The 21,720-nt window shown below is 42.0% G+C and overlaps 1 protein-coding gene across 4 annotated transcripts in view; it reads left to right on the top strand.

The window, feature by feature from the left end:
* KHDRBS1 (KH RNA binding domain containing, signal transduction associated 1) overlaps positions 1-21,720 on the top strand; it is a 48,579-nt gene that overhangs the window by 9,829 nt on the left and 17,030 nt on the right. For 3 of the 4 annotated variants that reach the window (XR_008495850.2, XR_010126773.1, XR_008495853.2), the window contains exons 2-9: positions 6,888-7,012; positions 8,115-8,231; positions 9,781-9,927; positions 13,482-13,615; positions 14,405-14,606; positions 15,119-15,186; positions 16,085-16,143; positions 19,135-19,327. Coding sequence is in view for 1 of the 4 variants with exons in the window: in XM_054465051.2 (XP_054321026.1) it covers positions 6,888-7,012; positions 8,115-8,231; positions 9,781-9,927; positions 13,482-13,615; positions 14,405-14,606; positions 15,119-15,186; positions 16,085-16,143; positions 19,135-19,232 (950 nt within the window). In the remaining 3 variants the exon portion in view is untranslated. Of the gene's footprint in view, positions 1-6,887; positions 7,013-8,114; positions 8,232-9,780; positions 9,928-13,481; positions 13,616-14,404; positions 14,607-15,118; positions 15,187-16,084; positions 16,144-19,134; positions 20,489-21,720 lie in introns of those variants that run through there. The other variant, XM_054465051.2, reaches the window with a different exon arrangement.

Below are 21,720 nucleotides of genomic sequence, written 5' to 3'. Positions count from 1 at the left end.
GCCAAAATTGCACCACGCATTCCAGCGTGGGTGACAGAGCAAGACCCTGTCTCAAAAAAAAAAAAAGTTCAGTTAATAATATATTTGTAGTGATTTGTTTTTTGTTAAGCCAGCCCAGTTGATAAAGTTGGTATATAATTTTCCCAAACTTCTCTAATATTAACTTTTTGTGTGTGTGTTACATCTCTTTCTCGCCCTCTCTCTTTTTTTCTTACTATTTTTCTTTAATCTCTTTTAAAGTCATACACCAAGCATGTAGGAGAGCTGGGAATCAAACCCATTTTGTCTAGCTTCAAAACCCTTGTCTTTCCTCCAAGACATATTAAGCAACATGGAAGCTTACAGTCTGGTTGGGATAAAATCTACAAAAAAAAAAAAAAAAAGTAGGGGGTGGGAAAGGTTAAGTTATAGTAAAAGATGAAGGAAATTTTGAAAGGTTAATTGAATTTACTCTCTTTGGTATAAGAAGTGACATGGGTTTAAGTATCTGCTATGTCACTAATTAGTTTTGAGATCTTGGACAAGTTATATAGCTTTTCTGAGCCCGGGTTTCTTCATCTGTCAAATGAAGATAATACTGGTTACAAAGACAAAGTGAAATAATAAATACAAAATTCCTGACACATAGAAGGCATTGGATAAGATATGATTATTCTGAGTGGCCAGGAAACAAATGGGTCACCTCTTGTGTTGTTTACACCTCAGCTTTGTTTTCTTTGGCCCTTGGGACATCCAAGGTCTCCAGAGACCCAAGCAAAGATTACTTAAAGGAGTCAGTTCCAAAAGGGTTGTCTAGAAAGTACTTTTGCCTGAGGTTAAACCATTTTTAGGAAGCTCCTCCTTGATTTTTTGTCTTCCCGTTTCAGTCTACTCTAGCTCTCTGGGGAAAGCAAGGACAAGGAGAGACATACAGAGTTGAAAAAGAAAAAAGAAAGACCATCAGACAGCTGAACATCTGAGACACCCATAAAGCCTTTTCATTACCTTTACGCCACATGCCAGTGTCTGAGGGTATAAATTGTACTTCCCAAAATTTTATATAAAAGTCAGCTCTTCCTTGCTTAAATAAAGTGTGCCCCCCACAAACACATACTCATCAAGAGACAATAGGAAAAGCATGAAATTAGAAGTTAGCGGCCTGGCGCGGTGGCTCACGCCTGTATTTCCAGCACTTTGGGAGGCCAAGGTGGGTGGATCACCTGAGATCAGGAGTTGAAGACCAGCCTGGCCAACATGGTGAAACCTTTTTTCTACTAAAAATACAAAATTTAGCTGGGCATGGTGGCAGATGACTGTAATCCCAGCTACTCAGGAGGCTGAGGTAGGGAGAATTGCTTGAACCTGGGAGGCAGAGGTTGCAGTGAGCTGAGAGAGTGCCACTGCACTCCAGCCTGAGCGACAGAGTGAGACTTCATTTCAAAAAAAAAAAAAAGAAAGTCAGAAAAGGCCTAAAGGCCTGAGTTTTGGGGGTTTTCTAAAATTTTTTATTAAATTTTTTTTAGAGACAGGGTCTTGCTCTGTCACCCAAGCTGGAATGCAGTGGCGCCAAACAAAAAAAACGGCAGGGGGAGCATAGTAGGTCACACCTATAATCCCAGCACTTTGGGAGGCCGAAGTGGAAGGATCATTAGAGCCCAGGAGTTCAAGACCAACCTGGGCAAAATAGGGAGACCGCATCTCTACCAATAAAAAAAATTAGCCAGGCATGGTGGCACGTGCCTATGGTTGCACCTACTGGGGGTGCTGAGGTGGGAGGATCGCCTGAACCCAGGAGGTTGAGGCTACAGTGAGCCATTATTGTGCCACTCACTCCAGCCTGGGTGACAGAGTGAGACCCTATCTCAAAAAAAAAAAAAAAAAAAAAAAATTCAGCTGCTCTTTTTTTTTTTTTTTTGAGACAGAGTCTCGCTCTGTCACCCAGGCTAGAGTGCAGTGGCACGATCTCGGCTCACTGTGACCTCCGCCTCCCGGGTTCAAGCAATTCTTCTGTCTCAGCCTCCCAAGCAGTTGGGACTACAAGCACACGCCACCACGCCCAGCTCATTTTTGTACTTTTAATAGAGATGGGGTTTCACTGTGTTGGTCAGGTTGGTCTCGGACTCCGGTAATCCACCCGCCTCAGCCTCCCAAAGTGCTGGAATTACAGGCATGAGCCACAGCGCCTGGCCCCCTCCACCCTTCTTGAAAGCTCAAGTAGCTTCTTAGTCTTCTGCTTGCTTCCTTTTCTTCCCTCTCCCTCCGTCCCCTCCCTGCCTCCCTTCCTGCCCACTCCCTTCTTCCCTCCCTCCCTTCCCTCCTTCCTTCCTGCCTTTCTCCCTTTTTTCCCTCTCCCCTCCTCTCTCCTTCCCTTCTCCCCTCCTCTCCCTTCGTTACCCAAGCTGGAGTGCAGTTGCGCAGTCATCATAGTTCACTGCAGCCTTGAACTCTTGGGCTCAAGTGATCTTCCCACCACAGCCTCCTGAGTAGCTGGGATAATAGGCATGTACCACTACACCCAGCTAATTTAAAAATTTATTTATTTATTTATTTATTTTTGGTAGAGACAGGGTCTCGCTGTGTTGCCCAGGCTGGTCTCAAGCTGCTGGGCCAAAAGCAGTCATCCTGCTTCAGCCTCCCAAAGCACTGGGATTACAAGCGCATGTGCCACTGTGCCCAACCAGTCTTTTGCTTTGTAGGTTAAAATTCTGATTCTCTTTTCAACCCTCTGTTTTATTTAAATGATCCTTCTCTGAATTCTCTAAAAATGCTTTCCTTTGCTTTTTTTGAGACAGGGCCTTACTCTGTCACCCAGGCTGGAGTGCAGTGGCATGATCTTGGCTCACTACAGCCTCCAACTGCTTATCCTCCTGCCTCAGCCTCCCAGATAGCTGGGACCACAGGCACATACCACCATGCCTGACTAATTTGTTATTTTTTGTGGAGAAGGGGTCTCACTATGTTGCCCGCTCTGGTCCCAAACTCCTGGGCTCCAGTGATCCTTCTGCCTCAGCTTCCCCAAATGCTGAGATTACAAGTGTGAGCCACCATGCCTGGCCACTGCTATTCTTTAAAAAGTTGTGAAATAATTGGACAGAAGGATTCTAAGATCTGAGTAGTTCAAAAATAGAAGAATCCATGTTATAGAAAGGTCTTATACTATCACACTGGTCTTTAAGAAATGAAAAAATGAAAGGCCTTAAATTCACAGAGTGCATTACATTGCATATAAACACAGCTTCTTGTAGGAGTATAGCAGATTAACAGACTTTGAGTCGTCTTGCACTGACCAAGGTTTCTGGAAAGTGGTATAAAATACAGCTGAAAGGTCTAACTCAATGGTAGCTCTCGGAAGCACAAAGCGACATAGATAAAATGAAGTATCTAATTTGTTCCACATTCTTTTTTGTTGTTGCTGTGATGGAGTCTTGCCCTGTCACCCAAGCTGGAGTGCAGCGGCACAGTCTGAGCTCACTGCAGCCTCTGTCTCCCGGGTTCCAGTGATTCTCCTCCCTCAGCCTCCTAGGTAGCTGGGATTACAGGTGCACACCACCACGCCTGGCTAATTTTTGTATTTTTAGTAGAGATGGGGTTTCCCCATGTTGACCAAGCTGGTCTCGAATTTTTGGCCTCAGGTGATGCACCCACCTCAGCCTCCCAAAGTGCTGGGATTACAGGCGTGAGCCACCGCGCCCGGCCTATATATTTAGTAGAGATGGGGTTTCACCATGTTGGCCAGGCTGGTCTTGAACTCCTGACCTCAGGTGATTTGCCCACCTTGGCCTCCCAAAGTGCTGGGATTACCGGCATGAGCCACTACTCCTGGCCTGTTGCAGATTATTAAAAGCTCCTTGGTGATGTTCTCAGATCAGAATTATGGCATCTTTGTTCTTCTAGGACTTTGAGGATTGAATACCTAAGTTTTCCAGTCTGAGAACTTAGAAAGTGGTGTAGTCAGGTACAGTAGGCTCAAAAAGATTGATCAGAAAAAGTTAATATTAGCAGTAGGGGAAAAGAAGTAGAGGTCAGGATCTGCCACCAAACAGTAAGGGTTAAGGTTAGGATTACCCTCACAAGTAGACTGTTGAATGAAGCATTACTCTGTTAACTGTAAGGTCAAATTTGTTTTCTATTCCAAGCAGTGAAACATAGGATTGTGAAGAGCACTGTCATTTACAGTTCTTCTCATAGGAGTAAAGGTTTTAATTAAGGATATTTACAATTCGTCAGCAATTTTAATTGTCAGAAAACCAGGAAGTATGTGTCTATTAGTTCATGGTATAGTATAGCATCTGAAATTAGGCTTTTTAACAAACAGGCATTCAGTCTGAAATTCTAAATTCTGTAAGGCATGTCAGAGTCAAAGTTACTTTTCTTCGTCTATATATTTCACAGCTGCACCTCTCTAAACATTTATTTTAAAAACTGTCAGGCCAGTACGGTGGCTCACATCTGTAATCCCAGCACTTTGGGAGGTCGAGGCAGGTGGATCACCTGAAGTCAGGAGTTCGAGACCAGCCCAGCCAACATGGTGAAACCCCATCTCTACTAAAAATAGGGAAAAAAATTAGTCGGGCATAGTGGCGCATGCCTGTAGTTCCAGCTACTCGGAAGGCTGAGGCAGGAGAATCGCTTGAACCCGGGAAGCAGAGGTTCCAGTGAGCAGAGATTGCACCACTGCACTCCAACCTGGGTGACAGAGCGAGACTGTGTCTCAAAAAATAATAATTAATAAATTAAAACTGTTAAGGGTATAGATGTGTGGAACGTGTTTCAGGTAGAGTGTCTTTATACTTTAAGCCAATGGTTTTCAAAGTATGGTCCCTGGACCAGCAATATCAGAATTACCTGGGAACTTGCTGGAAATGCAAATTCCTAAACACAAATCCCAGACTGGCTTTGAGGCCCAGCAATCTAGTTTAATAAGCCCTCTTCTAGGTGATTCTGATGCATGAAGAAGTTTGAGAACCCCAGCCTTAAAATTATAGAAGATGGGAATGTTATATAATATTCTATTACAGAATATTCTCTGATATTTAGAATTTTCCACTGATTTTAGGGAGTATATATATATATATATATACATGTGTATATATACACTTTTTTTTTTTTTTTTTTTTTTTTTTTTTGAGACAGAGTCTTGCTCTGTCGCCCAGGCTGGAGTGCAGTGGCGCGATCTCGGCTCACTGCAAGCTCCGCCTCCTGTGTTCACGCCATTCTTCTGCCCCAGCCTCCCTAGTAGCTGGGACTACAGGTGTCCACCACCACACCCGGCTAATTTTTTTTTTGTATTTTTAGTAGAGATGGGGTTTCACCGTGTTAGCCAGGATGGTCTCGATCTCCAGACCTTGTGATCCTCCTGCCTCAGCCTCCCAAAGTGCTGGGATTACAAGCGTGAGCCACCGCACCTGGCCTTTTTTTTTTTTTTTTTTTTTTTAACTATTCTCAGTGGATCATATAAGCTTTCAGTTCCTGCTCATCCTTGGGCACTCTGCCATCATCTCTATTAGAACTCCTGTTATAGCACTTAACTATACTTCATTGCCACCTCTATAGTCTGGAAACTCCAGTATATAAACAGTGAAGACAAGAGACCAGTCTGACTCGCTCTGTTGTATCTCCTGTGCTTTGCAAGACAGATGTCTGGCTCTTATTAAGTCCTCCATAGTGGTTAATGATTGTACTTATTATAGCTCTTCCTTCATCTGCCTCTCCATACCATAGGAAGCACTCAAACACTTGCAGTCACTCAGTGAATGAAGTTCCTTAATGGTAGGAAATCTTTTTGTATGCCAGGTTTCTAGCTAATGAAACTGTCTTAACCCACGAATTGAAAGTACTTTTAGGTGATGATGGATATGTCTGTGCCCATGATGGTGGTGATGGTTTCATGGGTGTATACTTATCTCCAAACTCATCATTGTATACATTAATTATGTATAACTTTTTACATATCAGTTATACTTCAATAAAATGTTTTTTTAAAAAGTACCTGGTGGCTGGGTGCAGTGGCTCACGCCTGTAATCCCAGCACTTTGGGAGGCTGAGGCAGGCGGATCACCTGAGGTCGGGTGATCAGCCTGACCAACATGGAGAAAACCCTTCTCTACTAAAAATACAAAATTAGCTGGGCATGGTGGCACATGCCTGTAATCCCAGCTACTTGGGAGGCTGAGGCAGGAGAATCGCTTGAACCCAGGAGGCAGAGGTTGCAGTGAGTGGAGATCACGCCATTGCACTCCAACCTGGACAAAAAGAGCGAAACTCTGTCTCAAAAAAAAGTACCTGGTGCATTTTGTATCATTTAGGCATTGGCTGAATTTGGGCTAGATAATGGTAACAATATATTTAGTACTTTATGAAAAATTGGCCTTAATTAGGCATATCTACATATTTTATTAACTTGTCTTAGGTCACACGACTAGTGAGTAGCAGAGTAAGAACAAGGTCTTTCAGACTCTTAAGGACTAGTATCTAGAGTACTAATGTCACCGTGGAACTTTAATGGAACTATCCATTGTATATTTAGATTATTTACTTTTGTTTTTTTCAAGGTAAGATTATACTTTGTCTTGATGCAGATTTTGATTTTTTGTTTGTTTCTTTATTCTCCTTTCCCCCATCTCACCCAATTAATTTTGTTAAATTGATTTAAGAAACATTTAAATGTCTCTCTTGTCATGGCTTCAGGTGAGGGTGGAAGAGTACACTTCTTTTATTAGAAGTAGGCTTTGGGCTTTCTAGTCAACTTCATATAGCTTTAGTGCTTTCAGCTAGTTTCTTTCTGAAATTGGCACATTTCGTGTGAACTATTTGGTTTCACTATATGGTATTCCATGTTATTGCTTTAAGCAGACTTCAAAATTTGCATTTATTTACCAGGGCAAAAATAAATTGTTTTTCCTATTCAGAAATTGAGAAGATTCAGAAAGGAGACTCAAAAAAGGATGATGAGGAGAATTACTTGGATTTATTTTCTCATAAGAACATGAAACTGAAAGAGCGAGTGCTGATACCTGTCAAGCAGTATCCCAAGGTAAGGCAAAAAGTGCTTTGCATCTTTCAGTTATCTTTATAGTTATGGGAGAGTCATGGGCTATAATAAAGACTCCTGGGGATTGTGATGCTTTAGAAACTTAAGCTTGTGAAGCTTCTCTTTCATGCTTGCAGTACCTGTTACTGGCAGTTGAAATATCTAAGTTCTTAACTAATAACATAGCTATAGCCAGGAAGGAAATATAATCATATTTTTATTATCAAAAAGTTTCTTTCTCAAATGATTGCTCAGGCTACAAGTTCAAAGAAAAAAAAATTAAAACCTGAAGAGTTGCTCTTTGTCAAAAGACTAACCTGAAATCTAAATAAAAGGAAATATAATATGAATCCTCAATTGGATGAAGTTAATTTTATTTTCTTACTGAAAGTTTACTTTTAAGTAAATGCTTTTTTTCTTCCTTTTTTTTTTTTTTAGGAAATTATTTAGTTACATTTAGTTTATCCAGCGTGCTATCAAAGGGTGCTATATAGTCTCTTCTGTTCTGAGGTCACTGCCTAAAAAATGTTTATGTATGTTAAGTGCTAGGCCAGGCACAGTGGCTCATGCCTGTAATGCCAGCACTGTAGGAGGCCGATGCAGGCAGATTGCTTGAGCCCAGGAGTTCAAGACCAGCCTGAGCAACATAGCGAAACCGCATCTCTACAAAAAATACAAAAATTTGCCTAGTGTTGTGGTGTGCACCTGTACCCAGCTATTCCAGAGGCTGGGGCAGGAGGATCACTTGAGTCCAGAAAGTTGAGGCTCCGGTGAGCCATGATCGTGTCACTGCACTTTGGCCTGGGCAACAGAGTGAGAGCCTGTCTCAAAATAAAGTAAAAAATAAAATAGTAAACGTCTTAATGTATTATGGAAGAGCACCAGAATACATCAGAAAAGCCAAATTCAGGTCTAGGAACTGCCACTTTCTAGTTTCATAACCTTAAGCTAATCGCTTTATTAATATGGCTTCAGTGTCCTTCAGTAAAATGGGAATGGTAATACTCTACCTTTGCAGGGTTGTTTAAAATCAAGTGAGGTAATTTATGTGGAAATGTTTTTATATAGTAGCATGTATATTTAGAAATCCTCTATTTTCTGTCAGTTCAATTTTGTGGGGAAGATTCTTGGACCACAAGGAAATACAATCAAAAGACTGCAGGAAGAGACTGGTGCAAAGATCTCTGTGTTGGGAAAGGGCTCAATGAGAGACAAAGCCAAGGTAAGTTCACATTAGTGAGGCAAGAGGACATCCTAATGCCTTCTACTTGCCCAGAATGCAGTATGGATGTCTTATAGAGGCAAGAATTTTGTATGTGTACAGAATGTGGCTCCTTTAAGTTTGCACTGGATGCAAGAGATTATACACCAAGTTAATTTACTTGCTTGGCAACCCTGGAAGAGTCTAGGTGTGCCCTGGTGATAGTTTTCTTTTGGACTTTCTGACTGTATAGTAATGGAAACAGCAGTAGCATGTTGTGCATTGGTAGGATTGTCTGTGAAAACTTGAAAGGGAAACTGGATATACTAAAAGTTAGTCTAAAGCAGACAAAAGACACGAAAATGCAAATAGCACACCCCCTTTTTTGTAACCTGGAAAAGTGAGAACAATAGTGTTGTGAGAGCAGATGAGTTTGAGGATTAGTTGGTTTGTTTTATAGCCAGTTTGGAATGTGAGGCTCACTAAAAGAATGTATTCCAAAAGGAACCATGAGTAATCCTGACTACAGAATCTAATGCGTCTTTTTTTTCCCCATGCCATAGCCGCATACGCTGTGTACTCTGTGACAAGAAACTTCTCACCAAAACAGAATAGTCTTAGCCTTCTGGGGTCACCTTATTTGATGAGATATTCCTGCTACAGTCCAAAAACCAATTCTTTCAACCCTCCTTTTATGTAGCCTAATGGACACGTATTTGTTTTCTCAGGTCATTTCTTACTAGACGCATATAGTTAGGGCTGAAATGTGTTGTTCTAACTAATGAGATTTACATGAGCTTTTCTTCTCTCTGTCCTGACTTCTTTCTTCCCCTAGCACTCCCTAGACCATATAAGCAGATAAGCAGAGCTCGTGGTGATTAACAGCTCTACCTGTGATTTAAAAACAAATGCTTGGCAAACAGCTATTATCTGAATAGAGACTAGAATTAAGTTTTTCTTCTTTATGCTTTTAGTAAGAGCTCCAGTGGATATCTCAGGGATTTAAGACAACAATTAACTGTTAGCAGCAGACCATGTGCAAGTTTAGCAGGCTGTGCAAATTACAGTTCTTCAGAGTTTGTTTTACTTTTTTTTTTTTTCTTGAGACGGAGCCTTGCTCTGTTGCCCAGGCTGGAGTGCAGTGGCTCACTGCAACCTCCACCTCACGGGTTCAAGTGATTCTCCTGCCTCAGCCCCCTGAGTAGCTGGGATTACAGGTGTGCACCACCATGCCCGGCTAATTTTTGTATTTTTAGTAGAGACGGGGCTTCATCACATTGGTCAGACTGGTCTCGAACTCCTGACCTTGTGATCCTCCCGCCTCTGTCTCCCAAAGTCCTGGGATTATAGGCGTGAGCCACCACACCTGGCTGCTTGTTTTACTTTCTTAAACTTTACTGTTTTTTTTTTTTTTTGTTTTTTTTTTTAATTCTTCTCAGCTCAAACCAATTAACTTTACTGTTTTTCATAGACATTAGGGGTATTTCTTGCTGTTCCTTTGGCTTAGAGGTAAAGGTGGTGTTTTCTCCCTAGTCCATGTGGTGTGACATTTCTCTGCATTTTTCCATAGGAGGAAGAGCTGCGCAAAGGTGGAGACCCCAAATATGCCCACTTAAATATGGATCTGCATGTCTTCATTGAAGTCTTTGGACCCCCATGTGAGGCTTATGCTCTTATGGCCCATGCCATGGAGGAAGTCAAGAAATTTCTAGTACCGGTAAGGAAATCCATATCCTGTGTCTTCTGAGCAAAAGAGAACTGGGATCTTATGCTGTTGTGAAGGTAGGGGTTCTTAACTAAGGTCTCTGCATAACCTGTATGTATACCAAATTCTGAATTTATGTTCATTTTCCTGAGGTAGTTCGTTACTTGCACCTAGTTCTCAAAGCATTATGCTCCAAGGCCACTCTATCCCTCCTTGTCTAATGTGGTTTTCATTGTGTACCGGTATCTTGTCAGTATCTCGGGTCCACAGTGTGCCTGCATTCTGATATTCGGTTAACTAAGGTTTAACAGGGTCTTCACCTAGCTGAGTATTTTGGTAGTAGTGTGGAACAAGGAGATTGTGTTAGGAAAGTGACTTAAGGTGGGTCTCTGCACTCAAGAAGTTCATGCTATGGAGAGTAGAGGCTAGCAGCAAGAAGCTTATAGCATCTAGTGTTACTGGGTTAAATTCTGACCTGAGCACACTCAGAGATTTCTTTCCTGGAGGAGTTTGCTGAGGACGAGTTTAGTTTGGAAGAGGTTGACTATTGATATTTAACAGATAGGTGAGCAGCTTTTTTCAGACTATTATTGAGGACTAGATAGAGATGGGACGGGCCGGTTTATCTATCTTGCTTGTTACCACCTTTGAATACTTGGTTGGAATATTACTTTGAATAAATAGGAAATGGTACTATTTTTGCCTTTTAGCAAGGCCTGGTGGTTGTCAGAGTTAACATACTACTGTTGAATATTTAATAACAAGGATGAATCTGGAGACTTATGAAAGATTTGGAATATTAACTAGAATTGAGTAAGTGTCATGTGTTCATCAGAAAACTAAGAGGAGGTAAGATACAGTCCTTGGTTTTCTTGAATGTTAAATGAGGGAGTTAGAACTAAATGTGGTGTCAGATGATGTGAAAATTGATAGGGCAAAAATTTATAGGCAGTGTGGGCCAGGCACGGTGGCTCACGCCTGTAATCCCAGCAATTTGGGAGGCCGAGGCGGGCAGATCACCGAAGGTTGGGAGTTGGAGACCAGCCTGACCAACATGGAGAAACCCCGTCTATTAAAAACACAAAATTAGCTGGGCGTGGTGGCACATGCCTGTAATCCCAGCTACTAGGGAGGCTGAGGCGGGAGAATCTCTTGAACCCAGGAGGCAGAGGTTGCAGTAAGCCGAGATTGCACCATTGGACTCCAGCCTGGGCAACAAGAGTGTGAAACTCCATCTCCAAAAAAAAAAAAAAGTTTTTAGGCATTGTGTACCCGTAATGCTGAACTGCAAGGATTCCAACAGTCTCAAATGTCTTAGCAGCTGCTTTGCTTTCAAGTACCTCATCTTCATTAGAATGTTCAACATGAGGCCGGGCGCGGTGGCTCACACCTGTAATCCCAGCACTTTGGAAGGCCGAGGCGGGTGGATCACGAGGTCAGGAGATTGAGACCATCCTGGCTAACAAGGTGAAACCCCATCTCTACTAAAAATTCAAAAAAAAAAATTAGCTGGGCGTGGTGGCAGGCACCTGTAGTCCCAGCTAATCGGGAGGCTGAGGCAGGAGAATGGTGTGAACCCAGGAGGCGGAGTTTGCAGTGAGCCAAGATTGCGCCACTGCACTCCAGCCTGGGTGACAGAGTGAGACTCTGTCTCAAAAAAAAAAGAATGTTCAACATGAAACTGACCATTTAACATATCCTAGAGAAAAACACAGCTGGTTAATCTTACTCAAGGGAATTTTTTACTCTTTTTGGGGTGTTCTATTGATCACCCAAGCCATTCAATTTTCAAAGGACTGCAGAGGAAATGCCCATCTCCTCTCTTCATTGTTAGTCTCCCTCATATTCTCCTCAGAAGGGTTAGGTTTATGAGGCTTGCTTGTAAGTGAATCTTTTGAAAAAGATGCTTGCCGGGGAGATGTGGGTTTCCTCAGTGTTGATGTGGCAGTTGGAGGAGTCTGAGCAATGGTCTGGCATTGGTTACTTGATTCTCCAAGGTGTGAGTCTCAAGCAGCAGTAATGTGTAAGGTAGGAGGAGCTGGAGAGTTGAGGGGGGCATCAAAGACTAGCATCATCTATTGAAGCTGTATATGCCTGGGATATATAAAAATGCATGAAGTATTAAGACTGAATGGCTCTCAACAGGAAGCATGAAAAGATTTGCCAATGGCATTTGATTTTTCCCTCTTGTGGAGGAAAAAAAAAGTGAGGCTATTTTTGCATCTGTGACCAGAGCCCTCCATTTTCCCCTTAGAACAATTAACTATACCAGCAATGCTTCACAGTGCCGTAGGAAGAGCACTGGACTATGTATGTCTGTCTATCTGTGTCTTCCTGGACAGGTTATCATTTCACTTTTCTGAGCTTCAGGTTTCTTGTTCATCCCAAACATTTCTTAAGTATCTGTCGGATGTCTGATACTATGCTTCGGTGTAAAGTTACAAAAATGGCTCCTGAAGAGCTTACAGTTTAGTGACAGACAATTCTAAAATGATGTGGTAAGTGCTTGGGTATAGGGAATTATGTGGTACTTTGAGAAAAGAGGAGTTGTAGGGGTGGCATCAAGAGAAAGTTTTTCAAGAGACACTTATTTAGACAAGTCTTGTCAGGATAAGTTAAGAATCCCTCAGGTGGACAAAAAAGACAGTATAAGGACAAAAAAGCCTGTTGATCCAACACCTAGATTTTGAGACAGGTAATTCTGAATTCACATCTAGAGTCTGCCATTTATTAGCTCTGTGTTCTTAAGCTGGCTGATGTATACTCCCTGAGTCTGTTTTCTTAACTGTAAAATATGGAGATCTGCCTACTTATTTCAGGGTCATTGTGAAGATTTTTTTTTTGAGACGGAGTCTTGCTCTTTCGCCCAGGCCAGACTGCAGTGGCGCTATCTTGGCTCACTGCAAGCTCCGCCTCCCGGGTTCACGCCATTCTCCTGCCTCAGCCTCCCGAGTAGCTGGAACTACAGGCGCCTGCCACCACACCCGGCTAATTTTTTTGTATTTTTAGTAGAGACGGGGTTTCACCGTGTTAGCCAGGATGGTCTCGATCTCCTCACCTCGTGATCTGCCCGCCTCGGCCTCCCAAAGTGCTGGGATTACAGGCATGAGCCACCGCACCCGGCCCTCATTTTGAAGATTAAACTGAAAAATCTATATAAAGCTTATTATATAGAGCCAAGTGCATACCGTTCCATTAATGGTAGTGGCTTTTATTATTCCAGGAAAAGGAAACTATTTGCAAAGAATGGATGTGTAAGAGTATGCCAGGCTCTGAACTACAAGTTGTTCAGCCTGGCTTGTGAGGAGGTTATATATAGGGAGGGAATGGGAGTGATCCGGAGAGCTAGGCAGGGACCACATTATGAATAATGGGGGGTCTGCCATCAAGACTTTTCTCAAAGAGATGACAGATGGGGTGCCATTTGACTTCAGAGAAGGAATGACCTGAGACCTCATTTGGGCTCTCAAGAGCTCTTCTTAGAATTCAAGGCTCCTGTGGACCAGATGATTTCTCAGTAGAAAGTATAGATGTCACACAATACTCCTTGTATCTTTTGTTCCCAGGATATGATGGATGATATCTGCCAGGAGCAATTTCTAGAGCTGTCCTACTTGAATGGAGTACCTGAACCCTCTCGTGGACGTGGGGTGCCAGTGAGAGGCCGGGGAGCTGCACCTCCTCCACCACCTGTTCCCAGGTAAAAATAATCGAGACACCCAGAAATAGGATGTAAATTTGACAACTAGTGTCGTCTCTTTTAGTGGTGCTCTTATGTCTAGCTTAGGAAGGGTCTCAGGATTTGCATGTTGCATCAAGAATAGAATTCTACAACCATACGCTCACACCTATAATCCCAGCACTTTGGGAGGCTAAGGCAGGCGGATCAACTGACATTAGGAGTTTGAGACCAGCCTGGCCAACATGGTGAAACCCTGTCTCTACTAAAAATACAAAAATTAGCCAGGTGTGGTGGCATACACCACACTACTCAGGAGGCTGGGGCAAGAGAATTGCTTGAACCCAGGAGACGGAGGTTGCAGTGAGCCGAGATCATGCCACTGCACTTCAGCCTGGGTGATAGAGCAAGACTCCATTTCAAAAAAAAAAAAATAGAGTTCTAGATCTTGGGCACTTTGACCATAGCCAAGTGCTGCAGTCTAGCTGAAACTTTTGGTCGTCTAATTTTGGACAGTCTTAGCATTTGTTAACGGTCTGACTTTAAAATTCTACCTTTTGTGACTGACCTTTATAGAGTATTCAGACTCTCCAGACCTACCCAAGGCAGTGCAGTGATGAATTGGTCCTCTATAGGACCTGGGGGATCTTGCAGTGTGGGTCCTTTACCCTGTACATTCCTCTGTGCTTTAATAATAGCCTAGTTAAGACTTCATAAAATCTGCCTAATTCCAGAATTTGTAAACAAATCAGAACATAAAAGTGGCCTGTTTATAAAAAGCTCCATTTAAGATAAACTTTCATTTTGTAGGGGCCGTGGTGTTGGACCACCTCGGGGGGCTTTGGTACGTGGTACACCAGTAAGGGGAGCCATCACCAGAGGTGCCACTGTGACTCGAGGCGTGCCACCCCCACCTACTGTGAGGGGTGCTCCAGCACCAAGAGCACGGACAGCAGGCATCCAGAGGATACCTTTGCCTCCACCTCCTGCACCAGAAACATATGAAGAATATGTAAGAAATTTGAACAATGTGCCATTTCCCAATACCTAGAAGGCTGCTAAAGGAAGTTGAATGACAGGGCCTCGGTCCTTTATGTAGGTGTCATGGGCTGCCTGTAAGATTTGCAATCTGCCCTCTTCTCTTGCAGTGAATGTTGAACTATTAGAAGATTTTTCCATTTTAGGCAGGGTTTTACTATACGCCTGTAGATTAAACAAGAAATAAAATGTACTTTAATGTAGTGTTTTATAATGAATTTCTTACTACTAGTACTGATAATACTAAAGCTCGATTTTGTACTTTACTTCCTGCCCACACTTGTTCTGTGGCATATCATATTTGTTTGGGTTTTCTTTGTTTAGTAACCCTTTCTTTTTTCACTATTCTACAGTAGGCATTAACATTTTGGAGGGAAATGTCATGTCTTTTTAATTCAGAAGCCTACCTACTCCCATGGGATGTAGTTACCTTTCCTACTCTCTATGATTTTGATCTTTTATTTCATTTTTTTGTTGTTGTTCTAGGGATATGATGATACATACGCAGAACAAAGTTATGAAGGCTACGAAGGCTATTACAGCCAGAGTCAAGGGTGAGTCAGGCAGTATAAGCACTGTTTTTTGTCCTAAGGATAGATGGAGGGAGTTGGAGGAACAGAGAGATTTAGACAGTACAACCCTAAGGAACAGAATGGTTCGCCTTTTGAGGGTATCTCCTCTGCAACCCCTGCAGTCCTGACTGGTCTTGAACTCTTGAGCTCAAGCAGTCCTCCCACTTCAGCTCTCTCTAGTAGCTGGGGTTACAGGTGCGTGCCACCATGCAATGCTTTCTCTGCGTTTGACATCTGTGAAGCGTACACTTGGATTTGTAAATTTGGATAACTGTGAACCTTAAATTAATTTAGAACCTGAGAGTAACAAATGAAAAATTTCCAAGCTGTAACTACATGGAAACAAGGAGAAATGCCTTTATGTTATTTTGATTTATTATTTTAAAATATCAAAACCACATTAAAGCTGCATAAAATTTTACAAGAAACTTGAATTCCATTACCATAACTTAGGTTCTTTTCTGCATTTCTCTTTAAGACCATTTCCTTGTGTGTCCATATATATAGCTTACCTGTGAATTAGTTGAAAAAGAGTCCCAGAATTCTACAGCAGTGATAAAACAGTTCTTTTTTCTTTCTGGTGAGCCCTATGAATACATGTATATATATGCTATATTAAGAGGGTCAATTTAGGATTGTGCTTTTTCACTTTATATTCTGTGGTATCCATTTTTCTTTGCAGTAATTGTCAATTATTTTATAAGTACATAGTCTATACATATTTTGGAAATACTTCACGGTGTAGGGATGGGGCAGAATGAGTATTTTCCTGTATTAATACACTTAGTAAAATGACTGACATATGGAAGTATTTGAGAGAAAGGTGAAACTAAAACATAGTTACCCTGTAGCTTCCTAACACTCTGCCTTTGGTTTTCAGGGACTCAGAATATTATGACTATGGACATGGGGAGGTTCAAGATTCTTATGAAGCTTATGGTATGTCTTTATCTCTGTGGTGGGGCAGAATGTACAAGTAAGTGCCTGGGAGAATGCTGATGACTAAAGTATTGAGAGTCAGACAAACACACGGATAAACCTTTAGAAGGCCAAGATTTTGCTAGATGTGACAGTAAGAGTTCTGCTCTTACTTAAATTTTGCAGTACATGGTAGAAAGAGGGACTGCTAAAGTGAAGTGGGGTATTGTTACTCTTGGAAGGGTAGTGTGTGTCTTAAACAAGGGCTCAAGGCCAGCTTGGCCCTGGTTGGAGCAGCAGACTTACAAGCTAATGTTGATTTTTTTCTACTTTAGGCAGGGAAATAGCTAGACCTGGGTTGTATTTCTGGGCCTTTGCTGCCGATATCTAGGCCATTTTGGTAGATAACAAGAACTTAATCATACACAACTGTACTCATCTACCCCATTTCATTAAAAAAATAAATTTAGATCTCATTGAAAAGAATGTCATTGTAAAGGAAATGTCAGCTGAAAGGGACCTAGATGGCAAGCAGCTAGCCAGACCAGGTTGGGGGGCAAGAATAGTGCCTATTAGGGCCGGGTGTGGTGGCTCATGCCTGTAATCCCAACACTTTGGGAGGCCGAGGCAGGTGGATCACCTGTGGTCAGGAGTTCGAGACCAGCCTGGCCAAGATGGTGAAACCCTGTCTCTACTAAAAATACAAAAAAATTAGCCAGGTGTGGTGGTGGGCGCCTTTAATCTCAGCTACTTGGGAGGCTGAGGCATGAGAATCAACTTGAACCTGGGAGGCGGAGGTTGCAGTGAGCTGAGACCGTGCCATTGCACTCCAGCCTGGGCAACGAGAACAAAACTCCGTCTCAAAAAAAAAAAAAAAATAGTGCCTATTAGAATCAGATTAGAGGCTGTAGGGGCTAGAGCCAGTAATTCAGGACAGTACTGGCACCAAGCTCCTTGTTGGCTTGAAGACATCAACACAGTCCTTGATCCCAAGAGAGCTATGGAGGCTGCAACAGCAGCAGGACAAGGCTGCCTTCCCTGAGGTTTGGTTAAAAACACATCACTCAAGTGTGTCCTCAAGAGCCAGTTATGGCCCTATGTTAATAGGCCTCACTGGGAATACTATGTGGCAGTGGATGCAGCGAGAGCTACCTTTTCATTATAAGGTATTTTCAGCATACCTGAGGGACTTCCAGAGAGTCCTTGGCAGGGGCTCAGCGATTGACAATTCACGCTAAGATACTGGTTGACAGTCTCCCCTTATCCCTAGCTGAAAAAGAGGAGCCCCTTAGGGCCTCCCAGAGACGGACAAGCTGAGCCCAACTCAGCACAGTATGAAGTAGCCAATCCGCTGCTTGCCCAAGGAAACTGTTTTTTACCAGTTTTAGCGAAATAGCACTGGACAGTTGCCAATCACTAATACTGCTTTGCTCTGCTCGTATACCACTATTTAGAAGGGCCATGTGATTGCACCCAAGTATTTCCCTCCATCAGTGAGGCAGTACAGTGGGGCCTCTGTATGTGTTTGACTAAATTGCATTTCTGTTTTGCTGGAGAAAAGACCAAACTGAAAGAGGCAGGCTTCTCTTTGTGCTCCTGATATGATGTTGCCACAGTTAATCCGTTCTGATCTCTGCTTTGATTAACAGAATTAGAAAAATAAAGTGTCCAGGATGATCTGTATACGTCAGGAAAAAAAGAAAAAGAAACTGTCTTGTTGATACCCAGAAGCCACTTGGAAAGTGATAGACATGTGTGTTATACTAGGGGTATAATTAGGGTTCTGTGTGACTTTAGATCTATATAGGAGTTTGAGGCCTATAGAGATGGAGGCAGATACTTGTGAATACAGGCAGCTGGAAAAATACTTCAGGGATGAACTAGTGTGTGTAAGGTGTGGGAAGAATAAGCTTATACGCAATTTATTTTCGTAAGAGGTCACCTCTAGAATTATGTGATCATATTCCTCAGGCTTTTCCCTGTCACAAAGGAGAACCATTTGAGGATGTGAACCACATTGTCTGGCTTCTCTCACCTGTCGACTTAAGAAAGGAGATAAGGAATTATCTTTTTTTTTTTTTTTTTTTTTTTTTTGAGATGGAGTCTGGCTCTGTTGTCCAGGCTGGAGTGGAGTGGCGCAATCTCAGCTCACTGCAACCTCTGCCTCCCAGGTTCAAGCAATTCTCCTGCCTCAGCCTCCTGAGTAGCTGGGATTACAGGCACGTGCCACCACGCCTGGCTAATTTTTGTATTTTTAGTAGAGTTGGGGTTTCACCCTGTTGGTCAGGCTGGTCTCGAACTCCTGACCTTGTGATTTTCCCGCCTTGGCCTCCCAAAGTGCTGGGATTACAGGCATGAGCCACCGCACCCAGCCTTGGAATTATCTTAAACAGTGCTGTCAGTGCAACATTTGATTGCACATCCCTCTACCAGAGAGAGCAGTATCAGCTCTGCTGGTGGAGGGCCCCATGGAAAGTGGCCCTTGCTTGCTTTTCCCAGGGAGCTAGAGGACACTTCTCCATAAGGAGACGTGACTTGCTGTTGCATGGAAGTGGGGCTGGCTGCCTGCTTCCAATCTGAAAGACTTCAGAAGTCTTCCCACCTTACCTGAGGCTGCCTGCCAGATTGTTTTGGGAACAGGAAAGGCCATTGCAGACTCACTAAGATTAATGACTTCCTCACTATCTCAAGCAAGGTGTTGGGTATCTCCAGGTTTGGGGACTGGAGTATAGATCACATTTGTCTATGAAGAACCTCGTTGTGGGAGATTACTCCAGAGTCAATGGCAGCCTTTTTGGATTTGTTCCCTTCTGTCCTTCCACTCAAAACTGAAAAATTGCCCAGGCTGCCCAAGAGGGCCAAGCCAAGTAGAGAGCAAGGAACACCAGGGGAAGTGTCAAGACATTAGAAGAAACGCAGTGTTTTTAGTGATCTTTACTATGTGACCTATCCCTGCTTATCCCTAAGTGCTGTCGCCACATGGTTTATAAACTGTCTTTGTTTTCCCCACAGGCCAGGACGACTGGAATGGGACCAGGCCGTCGCTGAAGGCCCCTCCTGCTAGGCCAGTGAAGGGAGCATACAGAGAGCACCCATATGGACGTTATTAAAAACAAACATGAGGGGAAAATATCAGTTATGAGCAAAGTTGTTACTGATTTCTTGTATCTCCCAGGATTCCTGTTGCTTTACCCACAACAGACAAGTAATTGTCTAAGTGTTTTTCTTCGTGGTCCCCTTCTTCTCCCCACCTTACTCCATTCTTAACTCTGCATTCTGGCTTCTGTATGTAGTATTTTAAAATGAGTTAAAATAGATTTAGGAATATTGAATTAATTTTTTAAGTGTGTAGATGCTTTTTTCTTTGTTGTTTAAATATAAACAGAAGTGTACCTTTTATAATAAAAAAAAAGAAGTTGAGTAAAAAAAAACCACACAAACCTGTTAGTTTCAAAAATGACATTGCTTGCTTAAAGGTTCTGAAGTAAAGGCTTGTTAAGTTTCTCTTAGTTTTGATTTGAGGCATCCCGTAAAGTTGTAGTTGCAGAATCCCAAACTAGGCTACATTTCAAAATTCAGGGCTGTTTAAGATTTAAAATCACAAACATTAACGGCAGTAGGTACCACCATGTAAAAGTGAGCTCAGACGTCTCTAAAAAATGTTTCCTTTATAAAAGCACATGGCGGTTGAATCTTAAGGTTAAATTTTAATATGAAACATCCTCATGAATTAAATAGTTGATGCAATTTTTAACGTTAATTGATATAAAAAACAACAACAACAACAACAAAATTAGGCTTGTAAAACTGACTTTTTCATTACGTGGGTTTTGAAATCTAGCCCCAGACATACTGTGTTGAGAGATACTTAGGGGGAGGGAGTAGGTTTTGAAGAGGTTGATGGTGGTGGGGAGGGAAGGCCTCCTGAATTGAGTTTGATGCAGAGCTTTTTAGCCATGAAGAATCTTTCAGTTATAGTACTAATAATTAAATCAGTATTTAAAAAGACAAAGTATTTTGTCCATTTGAGATTCTGCACTCCATGAAAAGCTCACTTGGACGCTGGGGCCAAAAGCTGATGATTTTCTGAAGTTGACGGTTGTCAATATATCGAACTGTTCCCAAGTTAGTCAAGTATGTCTCAACACTAGCATGATATAAAAAGGGACACTGCAGCTGAATGAAAAAGGAATCAAAATCCACTTTGTACATAAGTTAAAGTCCTAATTGGATTTGTACCGTCCTCCCATTTTGTTCTCGGAAGATTAAATGCTACATGTGTAAGTCTGCCTAAATAGGTAGCTTAAACTTATGTCAAAATGTCTGCAGCAGTTTGTCAATAAAGTTTAGTCCTTTTTTAATCAAAGTAAATGTGATGAATTGTCATTTTTTTGGGTGGACCATAAAATAGTTTTCTCTTTCAAATAAACTTAAATTAACTCTAAAGTTAATGGGCTTGTTAAAAGTTGGAAACATTCTTAAAAGTGGTGGGGGGGATTTTATTTTAAGTTTACCAAAAAAAAGTTGATGGAGTTGTTAAGTTTTAGTTTAAAAATAACCAAAGCTTTTTCACCCCCTGGAAGTTGTTGGAAGCTGTTGTATCCAATCCTATCAAAAATTCTAATTTATGGAGAGTTTTCAACTCAGCTGAGCTGAAACTCGGATTGGTTTCCATAGATAGGTCTCAGTATTTAAAAGTGCAAGCCAGCCTGGTTTGCACCTTCTGTAGAACCCCTAGGTGGCTCTAAAGTGTGACACCAAATAATTTCTGTGAGCTCAGAAGGGGACAGCATCTGCCTTTAGGCATGACAGTTCAGCCAATTCTGGGTGCCCTTGAGGGTTTCTCTTTCAATCCCAGAAATGCTGACAACTTAGCTGGGCTGGGGCAGGATTTGGCATGATAGGCTGGCTCTGAACCCGCTCCTAAGAGACCAAGAGAGGAAGTGATGGAATTGGTTGGTTCCGTTTCTACTCTATGCTGATTCTCAGGGTTCTCATGGCTTCCCTAAGAGAGCCACCTAAACTGCTCGGGGGTGAAAAATCCTCTTGTATTGAAGTGCCAAGCTGCCTGCAGCAGTGCATGATGGACATTTTTTTTTCTTTTTAAAACACACCAACAAAAAAATGTATTTGTAGATTGTGATAAAATGTAAATAACTGAATTTTCAACCATGGTTTGAAGTCAGCTTTCAGGGCATTATGTCTTGTTTTGATGAAAAGAGATCACTCTATACCCCCCTTTTTAAAGGAAAATTATCGCAAGAGAATCAGGATGTGTAAAGCTAACATGCATCGCAAAAAACCAAAGGTAACCTAAATGTCTGATTTTAATAGCACATATTTCTCTTTTACATAAACTGTGACAGCAACTTGCATAAACAATTCTTTAGCTGTTAACTTTAATGTTAAAACTTTGCAAAACTTGTTTAATAAAAATAGCTGTAAAAAGAAAAACCATATGTTGCCGCATAAATTAGCCATAACTCTTAATAATCCTGCCCATCACAAGTGAACTGTAACGTAACCTGGGCACAAAGTCTGACATCTTAAATGACACATTGTAAAATTTCAATGACTGTAGATTAGACCTCCTGCTGC

Source organism: Pongo pygmaeus, chromosome 1 (assembly GCF_028885625.2).
Source record: "Pongo pygmaeus isolate AG05252 chromosome 1, NHGRI_mPonPyg2-v2.0_pri, whole genome shotgun sequence".
Classification (NCBI taxonomy): domain Eukaryota; kingdom Metazoa; phylum Chordata; class Mammalia; order Primates; family Hominidae; genus Pongo; species Pongo pygmaeus.
Note: the sequence above shows the minus strand (reverse complement) of the source record. Positions and strands in the feature narration are given on the sequence as shown.